The following is an 18,006-nucleotide window of genomic DNA, read 5'->3' as shown; positions in this document are numbered from 1 at the left end:
TGAGAAGCAAAACGCTTTATTTTTTTAGCCCCAGCCAACTAGCCGGACTAACTTCGTCAACACCAAAACTCAGCTGGAACTCGGCTCACAGGATGCAGCGGGGGGTAAGAAGATGTTCATAAATGATGTTGCTAATATGGGATGTCATACAGCTTCATGTCAAAAGAGGCGAACTATCCCTTTAAAGCAAAAATGAAAAATCTTTAATAATGCAAATAAAGAATACTGATGACGTCTGGGCCAGATTAGACCCGTTTATACGGGGATGGGCGTGATATAATGAGCGTTGTTTTAAGAGCTTCTCTCTAAAACAGGACTTAAAACTGTGTTTTACTTTTAAAAAAAATGGATAAACATGGAATGAAATGATGTCTTCACTGCCCTCAGGAAAGGAGCTGTGGGCGGTGGTGAGCAGCGCCCTGGCTCTGGCCCGGCAGAACCCCACGCCGTTTGTGTCGGCCGTGAGGATAGTGGAGCGGGAGGAGGCCCTGGACCGAGCTCTAATGGCAGAGAGAGGCGGCACCGGAGGGCACAGCAGGCCCCTGCCTCCAGGACGACCCCGCTGCTGGAGAGCAAGCTTCTTCCAGGTCAGCACCACCTCACGTGCAAGACGAGCGTGAACAAACCTCCTCCTGTGTTTTCTCAAGAAAAAACGGAGGTCATTGTGTTTGGCAACAAAGAGAAAAGGTTTGCTGTCAGTAAACATCTTGAGTCACTGTCTCTAGAAACTAAAGACCAAGTCCGAGACCTCGGCGTGCTGATAGACTCAGACCTGACCTTCAACAATCATATCAAATCAGTCACCAAATCAGCCTTTTATCAACTTAAGAACATATCCAGAATGAAGGGTTTCATAGATTTTAAAGTTCTGCTGCTCGTCTACAAATCACAGAATGGTTTAGGGTCCAGAATACATGAATGACATGCTAGTAGAGTATAAACCCAGCAGAGCTCTGAGATCTGCTGACTCAGGTCAGATAGTGGAGCCCAGAGTTCAAACTGGACCCGGTGAAGCAGCTTTTAGCTGTTATGCTGCACACAACTGGAACAAACTACCAGCAGAACTGAAATCAGCCCCAACTGTAAGCACTTTTAAATCCAGGTCATTTCTCACGCCAAACATACAAAGTTTGCATTTTTCTCTTCCCCCTCTTCTTTGATTGCTTTTAACTGTGTTTTAATTTTTATTCTATTTTTTTTGTCTTTAAATTGCTTGTTTTTATGCTGTTCTTTTAAATGCCTTGTCTTTATGTAAAGCACATTGAGTTGCCTGTGGTATGAAATGCGCTGTATAAATAAAGATGCCTTGCCTAAACAGCCTGTCGCCTTCCCTTCAGGTACTAGAGGAGGCGGTGTCCGCGCGATTTCGAAGCGTTTCCTACCTGCACGCGCGCGGCCCGGGTCTGGCGGGACACCTTTCAGCTCTGCAGCACGGCATCACGGCTGACCTGGACACCGTGCGCCACCTGCTGGAGCACTGCGTGCCGCCGCACTACCAGCTGACGAGGGCTTACCTGAGAGCCAGCCACCGCTGCTTACACACCCACCTGGCGCAGGTCAGTGAGGACCAGGGGCGTTGCTGGGCATACAGCTGTACAGCGGCCCAGGCCCCCAGCCAGAACACCACCACTGCCTCACTGTATACAGAAAATGGGCCTGTGGCCTACTGGATGTCTAAGAACATTTATTCAAATTTTCATGAACCTCAACAGGTTTAACAGAGCTATCCAAGCAAATAAAAACACCTTTGAGTTCAGCCATTTAGCTTTTCGATTCCTCCTTCTGTAGCTCATCAAACATAATCAAGTCAGCCTTTTACAAGAGGCAATATTACTAAAAAGCACAGTGTTACAATTTTCAACAGATACAGTATTTCAGTCCAGGTACTGAACATTTTTTCAATCTTACTGTAGCACAGTTAATAAATACTTCCACAAGAGGGAATATTGCAAAATAAAAAGTCTAAATCTTAAATTAAGAGTACCTGATATGGTCTGATAAGTTCTTACCCTGATTGAGTAGACTTTTAAACTAGCCTACCCACTTTTTACCCATTTAAAATAGGAAGATATTGTCTCGCGTTTTTCATATGCCATGGAACCAGACACTGTTTAAGCCTAAATGCAAACGTTGTACATTTGGCGTGAGAAATGACAGTGGCCTATAGGTAGGCATGGGCGTTGACATAACAGAGAAAACAAATCTCTCACCTCCCTCCACTTCATGCTCAGTTCTCCTTGTTGCTTCTGACTCTTTTTTTTTTAAATCAGACATAGCAAAAAAATTAAAAATCCCTAAAAATCAATGTTGTTGCTGATCATTGACATATCCCAGACCATAATTATCCCGGCTCAACAATTCCACTTTGCATTCTATATATTGAAAATATAGCAGTTTTTGTGTTGTTGTTTTTTTTTACAGAAATTGGCGTTTACATCATATAAACCAGTATTTAAAGGGTTAAAATTGTGAAAAAAACAGTGTTGCTTGCACGGAGATTTCGGACTGACAACATAGCCATGGGGGCATCAATTTATATTGTGTTTTAAACGCTATTTTTATAGCACTGTCAGGGTCGGATGACATTTTTTTGCGTCTTTGCTATGGCTAAATCATGGGTAGATTGGGCAATACAGCTGGATGTTGTAAACGACCGAAATTGTCCTTTAACATAGGATGTTTTTAGGTCGTTTTAAAGGGGACAAAAATGTCCCTTTTCAGAAATTAAGTTGTTTTAAATCAGGTATGAGGGTTAAGCATTCATGTCGTGATTCACACACTTTATGTTATCGTCTGATACACTAAAGTTGTGATGTCATGGGGAACAAAAACATTTACTTTGATTTTTATTGCATTGCAGACAGTATGAACCCCAGATGTGTCTTCCACACCTGGAACTTATAACAATCGTACAACGGGGGTAATTTAGGTCTAGTAATGTAGTTAAAAATAAAATAATGATGTTATGTCAAACAGGCGGGGTCAGCTGGTGACCATCATCGTGAGTATTTAAGCAGCGAAGATGGGCAGACGATCTCCATTGTGTCCAAAGTTGTGTGACAAAGCAAATTTAAAAACAGTGTTCCTCAAAGACAGAATGGAAGAGATGTTCACGTTTCTCCATCTACGGTGCAGGATGCCATTAAACCGTGAAAGGAAACTGGAGAGCTCTGCATCGATCGTTCGTCAGCAGCTGAACCACTCGGGATTACTTTGGGAATCCTTTGTGCTACAATACATTCACAAAGGTCTCTGCAAACTTTACTGTGCGGAAAAGAAGCCTTTTGTTAACCTCGTCCAGAGGCGGCGTCCACTTCTCTGGGCTCGGAGGCATCTGGGACGGAGACCAATCAGTATTCCAGGTCTTGGAAATGGACGGCGTGTGCTCCAGAGAAAACCAGAAGAAGCATCCGGACTGTTTTCAACTAAAGTCCTGAAGCCAGGCTCTGTGCCGGTGTGGGAAGGAGAACTTATTCCCGCTTCTGTGATGGCAGCATCGATGCAGAAAAGTTCACTCAGATCTTAGAGCAACTTAGCAACATAACACCTGAAACTCCTCACCACTCGGTGTCCTCAATGCCAGAACGTCTTTTATGTGTTGTGAGAAGAAATGGCAACGTTAGAGAACCTTTTTGGAATATTTAGCAGGCCTGAAATGCAAAAATGGATGTGTATTAACCCTCACACCTGATTTAAAACAAAACTTCATTTCTGAAACGGGACATTTTTGTCCCCTTTTAAAACGACCTAAAAACATCATATATTAATATTTTTTTCCACTTTCTTTTCATAAATCTTTTATTCCACTTCAGTTCTGATCATAACTACCAAGTTTTCAATTATTAAATTTTTTTTTAACCCTTTAGATGCCAATTTGAACTTTTTAGCCCAAATTTGAAGCCTTTAGGTGCCAGTATTTTCAAAATATGGAATGCAAAGTGGAATTATTGAGTAGGGATAACTATGGTCTGGGATATGTCAATGATTAGCAACAACATTGATTTTTAGGGATTTTAAATTTTTTTGTCATGCCTGATTTAAAAAAAATATTTTACACAATAAAAATTGCATTGTATATGATGTGTGTTAATAATTATAATAATAGTAATTTGAAAAAATAGTCAAAAATGCATTACTGGACCAAATATGATGAGTATCACTATTTCCAGTGTGAAATTAGAGGAGAAAGTACACCCCAAGGGTTGGGTTAACAAATTAAATGAAACCATTTAGACTAAACAAAACAGGAAAAATCTTGAGTTCATGAATTTCGAGTCAAGTTGAACAGTCACATCGTCAAAGCTTTTTCTTTTTTCTGTTCCTTTCTTTATTAGTGATGATTTCAATTGGTTTTCAAACTCGTGAGAACTTCACCGTCCACATCTAAGTGTTATTTGTGGCCTAGGTGAGCAGCTGGGACCTGGAGAGCGGGGAGATCTTCGCTGTGCTCAACTGGGTGTTACACATCTACAACAGGTGAGACCCACGACCTGCGCGTTGAGGCTCAAAGAGCTTTTATATCGGAACGAATTCAGAACTCCTGATTCTCCCAGCTTTATCCTGTGGTTTAACGTGAATCTGATTAACTTTAAGGCACACTTTTCTCTCCCATATTTCTCACCCATTCTCACCCATTCCTCTTAATTACTATCAAATGAAGCACACGTACCATTTACCATTTACTTACCAAATTAGTTCAGAGCCACACTACATGTAGTTTTAAATAAACAGCCACTCGTTTCTGGTGCACGTCAGGAGGTGGCCGGCATTTATCAGGCTTTTTTTTTTTTTTTTTAGCTCTTAAAGGAATCAAAATGAACAATCTGTTATATCCTGATATTATCTGAGGCGAGATCACTCATTAACTCTTTCTTTTTATTCAAAATAATCCGTTTTTTCTCACAACTCTGTGTTCAGTCTCCCCCGTTTTAAGGAGAAACTCATGAAGCCGTTGTTAAGCTACAAAGGTCTTTAAGTATCCCTGTTTATTGTGCTGCTGTGCGATTTAATGTAAAGTAATGACTGAGTGTGGCGGTCTCGCTCTGGCAGCCTGGACATGATGGGCAACCCGGAGCTGATTGCTGAGCTGGAGAGAGCCGAGCTGGGACCTCTCATCTCCTCAGAGGGGCTGGAGCAGCTGCAGAGCAAATATGTTCAGAGTGTTCGGGTGAGTCGGCCACCGGCGATTCTTCAACATTACACAAACCTTCTGTTCTTACACCGCTTTGGTAGCTTTTCAGCCTCAGTAAGGAGCTTTTGATGCTGCATTCAGGATGATACACTCATCATATCCCATATTTCTACATGTTGATAATGCCTAACTCTAAGAAACGTGATGGTTTCTGTGCTGTTACGCTGAGTTTGTGCCCCTGTTGGTGGTGTCTGAAACAGAAGAGTGTGTCGGAGTGGATGCACAAAGCTCTGCAGGTGGAGCTGCAAGACTGGCAAAGAGATCAGGAGCCAGATACAGACCATGAAGGTTTCTACCAGACCAGCCTGCCCACCATCATCACACAGGTAAACCTGCTGCAGACGGCTCTGACACATTTTAACCTTGTAGAATACCGTTTATAAACCTACAAACGTCGCCATGCTTCGTTTCGCAGCCGGTCGACGCAGCAACAACATAAACGATCATTTAATTCTCAGTCTTAGACGAGTCTTTGGAGCCAAAGGATTGTCATTAGAATATGACCCTTCACCTGCAATCGTGGATCGTGCTCAGACAAATATTGTATGTAGAGCCTATTATGACAGAACTGGAGTGTAAGACTTTTAATATCCTAAAACCTCTGGAGTTTCCAGAGAAAATGTCTGTTTTTTTTCCTCTTAAGAATCAATATCAATGTAAAAAAAAACTCTTTAAGAGCTAAAACCTTTAGCTTTTATTGTTATTTTTTTTTGGTTTTGCCCTTAAATTCATGAATACTTTAAACAAAAGGCATTGATCCTGTGTCTCAAACACAATGACAGCATATAAAATAAACATGTAAAATCAGCAGGTTTCAATGGGAGCTGCAGCTACGCTTCATCTTAATGGGTTCGTATGTGGAGGGTCGATTATAAAATGCACATCATGGGAGTGGATTATTATATTATTCATAGTCTGGACATGTGCACTCAGCATTCTGAGGAAGCACTAATGTGCCCTTTAACATTTTCACTTGGATAAAATCGAATTAAAAAGGAGTAAAAACTGAAATTCAGGGCGACGGTTATTTGATTTATCTGCTGTTTAGTTCTGCCTCTGTGATGGCGTTACCACGGTAATGTTGGACATCCTCAGGGGAATTTCATATGGAAGTTTTTCTGTGCCATCAGAGTTTGAATACGAATTTCTAATATTGAATTGTTACAGCATCAAAATCAGTTTTTGAATTTGAAAAACCAACAGTGTAAAAAAAAAATCAATTTCTAAAAACAAAAATTCAGTGGAAAAAAAATCAACTTAAAAAAATTCAATGGAAAAAAATTCAATGAATTCAATGAATTTTTTTTTAGTTGTTGAATTTTTTTACACTTATTTTTGTTTTTAGAAATTGATTTTTTTTTTTTTTACACTGTTGGTTTTTCAAATTCAAAGTCTGATTTTGATGCTGTAAAAATCCAATATTAGAAATTCATAATCAAACTCTAATGGCACAGAAAAACTTCCATAATTTCAACAAGTTGCATCTTAGTTTGAGAACTCTCAAACGTGATCAATTCACAATAACGTTATAAAGAATTGTGACTCATCGAGATCCCTAAAAGTCACGTTTAATTGGAGTTTCTGTCGTTCTAATAGAAATAAAGACGTTTGGGATTCAAAGTTTTTAATTTGCAGAGTCTTTGAACACTGGAGAACTCACAGAGTAATTAAATCTGCTGAGAATGTCGTTGGTTTAGGAATTATTGTTCCTATCTGGCATAAATGCCAACATTTCTGAACTGTCGGTCTGATAAATGGCAGCTGCAGTGCGAGGACGTCTTATTTGTTGATTTTATAGTTTTTAAATGTTGGTGGTAGCGATGGTCATGCTGTAAAGATGCAGTATCAGGTTCACTATCATGAGATTAAATTAAATCCTCTGATCTCATCGTGTTTGAATAAATCGGAGACTCTGTTTGTGATGACATTATGAGCTCCAGCAGCTTCTCCTTTCAACTCTTCTGTGGATGTTAATGTGTCACTTTAAACTGTGTCTCTGTAGATGCTGGAGGAGAACGCCCGGGTCGCTCTCATGATTGGAGAATCCCTGCGAGATCAGACCATACAGATGGGCTTGTATGAGATGGAGAACCTCTTAAACAGGTGCGAGGTCATAAAAGATTTGACACACCGCACCTTTCTGCTTCAGTTTCGTCAAACTTTTCTTATTTTTCCATCATGAGCAGCAAAGCTACCAAGTTAAGTGACTAAAGTTTTGTTATATCGATGATGCTCTTACTTGCTTCTAGGTTTCGGGAAGCTCTGGTTGAGTTTGGGAAGGAGCATCGCCGGGATCTGAGCAACAACAAGAACAAGTTCTACCTCCACTACCTGCTGGCCTCCATCAGCAACTGCATCATCCTAAAGTAAGATTATGACGGAGTTTGAAAAGCTTCACTGCTCCATCCTTTACATTTTGTTGACACCTCGCAGACTTAGAGTAGGTTAATAATGTGTCAAAGCATCCTTCTAAAGTTAATCGTGTGTTCTTTAATCTTCAATCGCCATTTTCTTCCTATTTCCAGGAGGCTTCTCACTGGAAAAAAATCAGTCTTACCAAGTATATTTGTCTCATTTCTAGTCAAAATATCTCATTACACTTAATATTAGACACAACTGCCTAACAAGTACCATTTCAGCCAGATATAGGGACTTGTTTGAAGACAATACTTCTGGAATATCTTGTTAAATGAAAAAGTCTTGAAAACAAATTGTTTTGAGTCACATATCATATGAAACAAGCTTTTTTTGACATTTGAAGAGGTTTTTAAGCTAATTTCAAGATCACTTTTAACTCAAAAGTCCTAAATATCACATCTTATTTCAAGAAATCTTGACAAGCCGATTTTCACTAGTTCCATTGGCAGATTTATTTTGCTTATTTCAAGCAAAAACGTCTTGTATTTGCTGTTTTTTTACACTGTTATGCTTCTGCTCCCTAAAAAATCTAAAAAAAGAGACAATAAAGGAGGAAAATCATAGCAAATATTGTTTTAAAAAAAGAAAACCTGCTGCTGCTTCAATGATCATTGTGATCTGTTATATTGATCTGTGAGGCAGGAAGACAAATGCTCATGTTATCAAACCGTAATGAAAACAAAAGAGTCAGAAAAGAGTCAAACTTTGTAGGCTTGAGTTTGTCCCCCACGAGTCATAAATAACTAGAATCTTCTTCAAAACTAAAAGATAAACCAATAAAAGAGAAATCTATAAAAACACAAAGTATAATAACTGAAATAATCTAAAACAGTTTTATAAAGTAATATTCCTAAAAATAACATTTAATATTCCCTAAATTTACCTTTTTTTAAAAGCAGAAATTAAATTTTTATCATTTTTCTTCCTGCTTTAGCAGAATATGACATTTCTCCTCCAGTATTTATCTCACTCAAAGGCCATTTTTTTGTGTTATTTGGTAATTTTATCGTCTAAATTGTCCTCAGATCTTAATATCTGTCTTTTGATAAACAGACAGTTGATGAGTTGAAGCTTTCTTCTGTGAAATAAAACGTCACACGTGTGAGTTTTCGATGCATTTCTTCTAAAAACTTCTCACAACAAGTGATGAAGACAAAGCTGAGCTGTGCAGAATGTTTCATTTGCTCTTATTTAGTCGGTGATTATGCAACATTTTTTAAATAATAAAAGAGAAAAGGGCTTTTTGAAGGACTCCTTTAATGTTTTTCTATGTGAATTTCCTTCTAAGTCACATTTTTCAGACGGTTTATTGTCTTTTACGTCTGCTTTTTCTCGTGGATCCACGATAAAACAAACGTCTGATAACATACGACCTCCCTCTATCATGACAGGGGAGACAGATTTTAAGTTGTAACGGTACGTCAAAGCTCTGCAGCATCAGATGCGGCTCAGTGTCGTCTTGTTTTGGATGCAGACAGTCCACAGAGAGCCTGCAGCAGCAGCAGTCCTCTCGGGCTGCGGGCCAGTTCACCCGGACTCCCCCCAACCCTCTGGCAGCTCTGGACCGGGCGGTGCGGCGGGCGTGTCGCCTGGTGATGGATCAGCTGCTGCTGGACCTCCAGCCCTTCCTCCCAGGCCTGCTGACCCGACCCTGGCTGGTCCAGGGAGAACCCATCCCCAAACTGTGCGGCGTCCTGGAGCGTCACCTGGAGCTATACGGCCGGGTTCGACCGCCCTGCCGGCAGGTAACAGATTCTCTCCGTCTGGGTGGAGCTGATGTTCTTATTTGTCTCATGTGTGGCTGCATGTGTGCATCTTTAACTCTTTGGATGTAAACCAGAAGTCCGCTTGAAGAGAGTTTACTCTTAAGAAGCTTTCCAACTGAGTGAAATGACCCAAAAGTGTCTTATAAGAGATAATAGCTAAAGAAAGGAGCTCCAGAACACCAGATCATGCTTTATAAAAGAAAGGAGATAACTCCATCCCCCATGATTCCTTGTGGCCAAAACCTTCAAAACAAAAGTCGGCTGTTTTCATCCAGTCGTATTAACTGAGATTTATGCAGATAAATACGAGAACGCTTGTGATGACACTATATTTCACTTAATAATATAATAAGTAGGGCTGGGCGAGTTAACTCGTTATTATCGCGTTAACGTGTTCATTATTTAACGCCGATAAATATTTTATTGCCCATTAACGCAGGTTTTATTATTTATTTTATTATTGTAAAAGTCTGTTGCTCACAGGCTTTTATTTTGTAAAAGTCTGCTGTCTGCTGCGGAACCGGAAAAGAAAGTAAACGGCGGATCCACCAAACACGGAGAAGGGTACGGAACTTTTACTCGGCCATTTTCATTTTATCCCCTTAACGCCTGAGTTTATATAGCTGTATATAAAAAAATGTTTTGTGTGTGTTTTAGCCTTTAAGTAGATGGTAAATAATGCTGAGATTATTCATTTCACTTTTGCACAAAAAATAAATAGAAATTTTGGTTATGTTGCAAATTTGAGACACCAGGCATAATGGTCAATAATAAGATAACAACAACACAGTAATATAACAGTGAAAATGTTTTTTTATTCATCCTTTTTTTTAACATATTTATTTATATAAATCTGCAACAGCAGGTATTAAATAATAAGAATTATGACCATTTTCATGTCACCAACACAATATACACAAATGTTGCTGTTAAAGCCGTCGGCAGGTTTTCAAAATTGCGAGTCTAAAGTCGGAAAATTCGAACTGATACAACTTTCAGGTCCCTCCCCCAACCTCTAACAAGCTCCGAATCGCCCCCCAAACCCCTCCCCCTCTGTGGACGAGGTTGTGCACGTGAGTTCACACCAGTGTGAGCGCACACAAGCTGGGGGCAGACTCATTCTCAGCAGCGTGTGCACAAGCTGTGATTGACAGGTAGGATTCCTCCACCCTAACTTGATTGGTTAAAAACAGCCGGGAGCGCTCGGTTTTTGCAAGCATGATTACAGGCTTCAGAGGGAGCTACAGATTTCGTTATTTTTCCTAAACAGCCTATTTAATATTCTACTTCCAGAATCCCATGACAGTTCAAGCTAATATGACTAAAAAAAAGTTGCAGATCGCAGCTTTAAAGCTATAGGAAACATTGCATTAATTTCAATTATAGATGAATTTGAATTGTAAATTAAGTTTCCAAATGTATGTTGCTGAACCTCAAAGAATGAGAGGGAATGTACAGAAGCAGTTCTTTGTAATATAACAATGTAAAATAACAATGTTTCTCCACTCTAATTATTTCAGGAGTAGGGGCCATGAAACACCTTTTGGGTAGCCCCAGGTTGAACCTCACCACACATACTCACACTCACATCCACGTATGCACACACACACACACACACACACCAACACATGCACGTATGCGCGCACACATGCACGTATGCACACACACACACCAACACATGCATGTATGCACACACACACACACATAAATAAATACATACAAACACACACATTCATACATACACACACTCACGCACACACACACAAGCATACATACATACATACAAACACTCATACACACTCACGCACAACAATGTAAACAAACAATGTAACATCACAATGCAACAAAACTGTTTTGTTTTTGTTTTTCACTCGTGGAATGCACAGAAGCAGTTTTTGTTCTTGTTTAGGCACAGGTGAACGTTACATTTTGTGCACTTGAAGCTCGTGTGGCCCGTGCACTTAGGGAATTTGCAGCGTTGTCGCACACTGTCGATTTGCGGCCAGTGACCCACGGCATCAGCACGGACATCTTTTGTGGGAATAGCCTTAGTTGGTCCCCTGCGCTGCTTCTTCTGGAACTCTTGCTCCACATCAGACGAAGGTCGCCCCCTCTTTTTGGCCGATAGATCTTTGCCTTGCATGCACAGGGCCTGTGCAATGGAAAGCCTGAAAGCCAGCAAGTCCTTCTGCTTCTTCCGTGGAACACTCATACTGTCACAATCACGCCGATAGAGCAACCAGCCTTTGACAATCACCATGTCCACGAAGTGAAAGAAGAATCGGTGGTAGTACTTCTTAGACCTGATGTGGATACGGTAGTAGGCGATTAGGGCATCAAGTGCATCAACACCATCCATGAACTTGTTATAGAGGGTGATGATGCTAGGACATTCCACTGACACTTTCCTCCTTTGCTTTCTGTCCCACCTCTCTGTGAAGGAAACAGGCTGGGCACTTGCAAAAGTGCTGGCAACAATCACCCCTCTGTTGTCAAACCATTTGACAGCCCTAACCTCCACACGGTCAACAACAACCTGTTGCTCCTCAAATGTCCCTCTTCCCTTCTTTTGGAGCTTTTTGTCTTCGCTGAAACTGCAGCCTTGCAGGCGATTTTGCCGCACAGTGCCAAGGGCTGGTATCCCCCTGTTTGCAAGAGCTACAAACAAATCGAGTGAGGAAAACCAGTCATCAAAGTACAACAGGTGGTTGACAGAGCCTTCAATAACTTGTGCAAGTTTTAGCACGAGGTTCCCGCTTGCCCCGACGTCTTGTGAACCTGGTGGAGGATGAGATTTCCCTGCATAAACATCAAATGAGTGCACCAGACCTTTTGTGTCACACAAAACAAAGATTTTGTATCCCCATTTGTACGGCTTTTTGGGGATGTATTGTTTTAGAACAGACCTGCCTTTGAATGGCACCATTTGTTCATCAATAGACAGCATTTGATCTTGAGGCAGAGCTTGGAATTTGGGGAGCAGGGAATCAATTAGTGGCCTAATTTTGAACAGCCTGTCACTGTTGTTGGGTGCCGTGTTGTCACTCAAATGAAGGAAATGTTTAATTTCTTCCCACCTGTCGTGGGGCATCACATCAGCCACCTGCTCTACACGACATGCATTAGACCAGTAGATCCTAGAGCGAGGTAAGCAGATAACACTCATGTACAGAACAGTTCCAATGAACTGCTCCAATTCCTTCTGATCTAATTTCAAGGCATGGTTTGGATTTTCTTGTGTGCTGTACAGATTGCTCTGATAGACAATAAGAGCCAAAAGTTCAGTGTCAAAAAACTGTCTGAAATAGTCAATAGGCTGTCTGATTGAGTCACTGTCTGGGAGAGCACCTTGCCACACTGGCACATTTTTTGCAGAGGTCTGAGTCTGCTTCACCGTCTTCCACTCCACTTTGTCTTTGTTTTGTCTCTTTTGTTTCTTTCTGCTCCTGTTCCTGTCTTGCTCCCCTGGCCTGGGAGCACATTCGCCATTGCTGCCCACCTCCTCCTCACTGCTGCTCCTGTCGCTCTCGCCATCACCTGCAGGGGTCAAAATGAACTTTTAGAAATGTGAAATGGATCAATTTCACCAGTTTATCTATGGATAAACTGGTGAAATTCACTAGCCATTCAAATAGGAAATCAGCATTTTCAGTCTAAAATGTAGTACCTAGCCAACATAAAAATCGACCAGCATTTGGCTGGTGCTGGTCCTAATTTTGAATCCTGATTCACCTAGCTTGGCAACATTTTCCTCATCACTGCTGCTCTCTTCATCACCTGGCTTGGGCACATATTCTTCCTCGCTGCCTGCACTATCGCTGAGACAGCTATCCTCACTGTCCTCAGGGGGAGGTCTGACGCGAGGTTGCGCGCTAACGCGCTTCCCGTAAAACATGAAAGGTTTCATTTGGATCTGCAAGTCCGTCACTTTGCGGTCCCACTAGAAACAAGTGCTTGTCGAAGGTTCCTAGGTCCGGAACTAACGCCTGTAGTTGGTGTCCAGCCGAGAGATCACGGCACCGATCCTCCCGAGCAGGTCATCAAACTGGGTCCTGGTGAGCCTGAAATACCACTGGAAGCGGCCGTCATCCAGACGCAACTCCTGGAGAAGGCGGTGAACTTCTCCGAGCTGAGTGCACCTACAGATGATGATGTTGAGTGAAAATTCGCTCGTTGTTTACTCGTGCGAATAGTGCGAGTAAATTCAATTACACCCGCGACAAAACTCGCGCGAGTAACGCGGTGCGAAAATTCGCGCCGCGTCCGGTGTGACCGCACCGTAATGCTGGCCACTTTAGCTGCTTCTCAACCAACGGCATTCCCCAGAGGTCATCTTCACGGTCAAAACTAGGATTCTTTAACTTCCACTTCTCCTCTGCATCACATTAGCCGCTTTCGGACAGACCGTTCTAAGAAAGTAGTTATCAGAACGAAATTCGAGGAGGGTAGTTCTGATAACTATCTTTCCCCAGTGGAACTGTTTCAGTCTGCATTCGCACATGAGTCGGGACCTGATAGGGACTTAGGCGCCACGTGCAGCCGTCTGCTTCAGTGACGTGTTAGCCGTTAGCCGTTAGCCGTTTAGCGCTACATTCAAACACAAAACAAAATGGTAAAAGTAAGGAGAGTAGAAAAAACACCACCTAGAAGCTAATATGAAGAGCGGGGAGGCCACCGTGTTTATGGTCTGCATGATGGTGATATTAATCATGGACAATCACATCAGGCGTCTAATATCGAGGCTGGAAGAGCACACAGAGAGAGTCAGGAGATACTTTTTCATTTCATGAAGGAAGAAAGGAGAGCAGAGCGCTGGAGACAAATGAGACCAGTGTAAGTTTAACTTATTAAACACCCGCCGGTTGTGTCTGTGTCGTATGAGGAAACATTTCAGCCGTGATAGCATGACATGGGGCGTAGCTACCGACCACCACACACCTCCGTTAGATTCGTTCTATAAGAACTATGAAAAGACCCGACCTCGGAGAAGGAGCTAAATAGTTATAGGAACTAAGGGAGAAAGCCCCGAGTTCCTGTATGTCCGAACACGGGAGAAAACGGCCCCGCGGATTAAAAGGTTATTAGAACTGCCAAAGGTTCCTACAGTCCGAAAGCGGCTATTCACACAGTTACAGCAAACACCACGAAGCATGGGGTGATAAAATAAAAATAAACTAGCAGGTAACATCCCCGCTACAGGTGCTCCTCAGTCTCTGTGGGAAGCTAACGGAGCTAACCGGCGCTACTTTCTGTTTTACTTATTTCACCATAAAAGCACTTATTTCAAAATACTTTTTTCTTTTAAAAACCCACCATTTACAGTCAAGTTGAATTGTCTTCTCAGCGTAGTAGTTCCAGTCTAAAATATCACTTAAAGGCAAAACACACAACTGATAGCAGCAAGTCATTCAAGGAAACAGACAGTGGAGCGAGGCTTCTACATAAAAACTACAGAAAGATGCTGATGTTAAAAGTGTGTTTGCACAACAAATGATATGGCACTTTCATTCATATGGCAGCACATTTAAAATAAAACTAAATGCTAAAGGCTATACACTACTTTTGGGGATTTTGCGTACAAATGCGATTAATCATGATTAATCAGGTAAATCATGTGATTAATCGGATTAGAAATTTTAATCGTTGCCCAGCAAATTATAAGTAATCTCTATAGGACTGCAGTAGGTGAAGTACTTTTTATAGAATATTTATTCAGACCCACATCACAGCTTGTCCTTGTGTGTTTTCCTTCAGGGTCAAGGAAAAGACAATAGGAGGTCATTTTTTTGTGACGATTCGACCCGACCCTGTGTGTGTGTGGTTGTGGTTTTTGTGCCTGCAGCGCCTGCAGGAGGAGGCCCAGTGGCTGATGGTGGTGGAGTACGTCAGGGCGCTGATGCAGAAGAGGCTGGTGTGTCGGAGCGGCGAGGAGAGGTGGCAGCTCGCCCAGCAGATGCTTCAGGATGACCAGCTGTTCAGAGAAATCTTCCACAGCCTGGTGACGACTTTAATTCATTACAGATACTTACACGATTATTAAAAGTCGCGATGAGATAATCACATGACAAGCAGCAGAATAAAGCCTCGTTTCCACTATGCAGTACGGTACGGGTCGGGTTGCTTTGGGGTCAGCTTGCGTTCCCACTGTACAAAGGGGACCCTCAGGGGTGGGCGGAGTGCGTGCCGAAGCGTAAAAAGCAAATAACAGCAAATAACAAATAACATCCGTAATTTGGAACCACCTCCAAGCTTCTTCAGCTTAATGCGACACTGGCTCGCGGTCCGGTTGAAACCACTCTCTGCCATTTTTGCGGCAATCAGCTGGAAAACTTTTTGGTTTCGCACAGCACCATCGAGCTCCCGCTGCACAGCCTCCTCACCAACAACGGAGAGCAGAGCCTGGAACCGGTCCTGTGTGCGAGGTACCCCAAACAGAAGGGTTACAGACATGGTAACGGGTTCCATGGGACCGGTGTTATGCCGAAAAGTGCATGTCTGCCGGCAAATGCATCCCCATTTGCGGGACCAGCAGGGGGTGCATTTTTCGGCAAAGCATAGGCTACTTCGGCAGACCTTTGCCGAAAAATGCATCCCGTGATGGTTCCCTGCTTTAAAGAGAGAATGGAATGATATAACTACATTATCATTTGATTACCTGATTGAATTAACAGATGCAAATTTCAATAAGTTCAAAATTGCCTTTAAAATTAAAATAATCAAATTTCATAGTTTTAGGTTAATTTTTGGATTATTTCATCTGGGCTTTACTGGGTAAAGATTGATATTCGTAGAAAATGTCTCCAACCGTCTTTCGGGCTTACTATAAAAGTGTTAGTCACGGCCCTTACTTTGGAATATTTGCACAATAATATAACAATTCGTGAAAGAGATGCTGTAAAATGTGCAATTGTCGGATTATCATAAGTGTACATGTGTTATTAATCCACATGAAAAATGAAAAAATGAGAAAAAAATATGAACGAATGAAACACCATTGTCAGCTCAATATTATCACTGTAACTTTATTGGATAAATGTAATAATTCACACCTGAAAGGATGCATTTCTCGGCAGAACACCGGTACTCTTTCGTGGTAGTGGAAACACTGAAATAAGCGAACCGTTCTGAACCGACCCGTACCGGACCGCATAGTGGAAACGAGGCTTAAAAGAAGTGAGAAAGTTTTCCGGTGAAGTCTGTCAAACACCAGAAACTACATGTGACCTAACATGTCAGCTGTATGAGTTCAACACGGCTGCGTCTGTGTGTTCGAGTAGGAAGGCGAAGGGTCGGTGCCTGAAGTGAATCCTTTGGCCTTGCTGCCCGTCCTGGCTGACTTCATCCGGCTCAAAGACCCCGGCATGCTCACTCTGGAAGTGTCCGGACTTGCAGCCAAATACCCCGACATCAGGTAATCATCACCTGGCTGCTGCTCAGCCCTTCCTGCTCGTAAAATTGTAGGAAAAAGGAAACAGAGTCCCCCCTTTTCTTTTTGGCTCTTCAGGGGCGTCCACTCAGGCTCACTGTTCAGTGCTGACGGCACAGAGATCCCACCTTCATGTTTGTCTGTTCCCTCAGTGAGGAGCATGTGTCTGTGCTGCTCGACATCCGTGGTGACGTCTCCAGGGACATCCGAGGCACTGTGCTGGATTTGCTCGAGCAGAGCGCCCCTCCTCTTCCAGTCGGATACCGGCCCATCTTCACTGACATCCTGGTGCCTCCCTCCACCATGGCCTTCTGTCTACCCACAGCCAAATGTGCATGAGTGAGGGGACTCAAACTGCTAAGTTTACAGCGATGTTGCATCATTCAGACTTATTTCTTCATCATCATCTGTCTCAGCAGGAGTTTGCAACTTATGGATTTATTTCTGCCCCTCCTTTTTTTTTCCAAGTTGGTGACTTGCTGGTTCAGGTCTAACTTCAGTTCAAAGCTTCTTTAGAGCTTTAAAGTATCTTCCACTATTTCACAAAAATACATTATGAAACATAAAGTCAAATAGAATCTCAAGAAATTATTTTATGAACTAAAATATTAAATCAGATAAGTGTGACATGTATAAAAAGTGACGTTATGGATGAAAACGGTCACATGAAATAAAGGCTTAAGTGGGGTTCCGTATTATATATTTAACAAATTATGTTAAATGTTGAGTCCATGAAATAAACAGATGGTTCTTTTAATTCAAGATTGAAGAATAAATATATTAATTTGAGGTTCTCCTTGACTCTGGCTGCTAAATCCCCACCATCACCCTCTTCATTTACGTGTTTTTAATCACTTTTAATTGGCCCCAGTTTTATCTCTGCATTTGTTGTTTATATAGTGTTTTTAATCGGATGTTTTAAATGTATTTATTGTATTTATGTGGGTTATTTTTCCTGCTGTTTTCTTCTGAATGATGTTTTATTGTCATTTCAGGTTGTTTGCTTTGTCTGTTTCAGTTCCTTCAAAGCACAATTAAACACTGTTACATAAAAACTTCAGTTCTTCATGAACTAATCCTTCATCTTTGTGTCGTTTTGAAGAAATTTTACATCGCTTCCATGAATGAAACGCGGATAAGAACTGACATAATTACGTTCAGTGGATCTATTGATATTGATGTATTATTTCTACTTATTATTATTA

General features: G+C 41.7%; 1 protein-coding gene across 2 annotated transcripts in view; it reads left to right on the top strand.

Moving 5' to 3' along the window:
- Window positions 1-17,929, top strand: part of exoc3l1 (exocyst complex component 3-like 1) — a 29,186-nt gene extending 11,257 nt beyond the window's left edge. For both annotated transcript variants that reach the window (XM_075470565.1, XM_075470564.1), the window contains 11 exons: window positions 388-587; window positions 1,338-1,556; window positions 4,406-4,476; window positions 5,050-5,167; window positions 5,392-5,517; window positions 7,194-7,294; window positions 7,441-7,557; window positions 9,084-9,354; window positions 15,218-15,373; window positions 16,653-16,786; window positions 16,954-17,929. In XM_075470565.1, coding sequence (XP_075326680.1) covers window positions 388-587; window positions 1,338-1,556; window positions 4,406-4,476; window positions 5,050-5,167; window positions 5,392-5,517; window positions 7,194-7,294; window positions 7,441-7,557; window positions 9,084-9,354; window positions 15,218-15,373; window positions 16,653-16,786; window positions 16,954-17,140 — 1,700 coding nt within the window. In that variant the 3' untranslated portion in view covers window positions 17,141-17,929. The remainder of the gene's footprint in view (window positions 1-387; window positions 588-1,337; window positions 1,557-4,405; window positions 4,477-5,049; window positions 5,168-5,391; window positions 5,518-7,193; window positions 7,295-7,440; window positions 7,558-9,083; window positions 9,355-15,217; window positions 15,374-16,652; window positions 16,787-16,953) is intronic.
- The last annotated feature ends 77 nt before the right edge of the window (window positions 17,930-18,006 follow it).

This window comes from Odontesthes bonariensis, chromosome 7 (assembly GCF_027942865.1).
Source record: "Odontesthes bonariensis isolate fOdoBon6 chromosome 7, fOdoBon6.hap1, whole genome shotgun sequence".
In the NCBI taxonomy this organism is placed as follows: domain Eukaryota; kingdom Metazoa; phylum Chordata; class Actinopteri; order Atheriniformes; family Atherinopsidae; genus Odontesthes; species Odontesthes bonariensis.
This window is presented reverse-complemented; position numbering and strand designations above follow the sequence as displayed.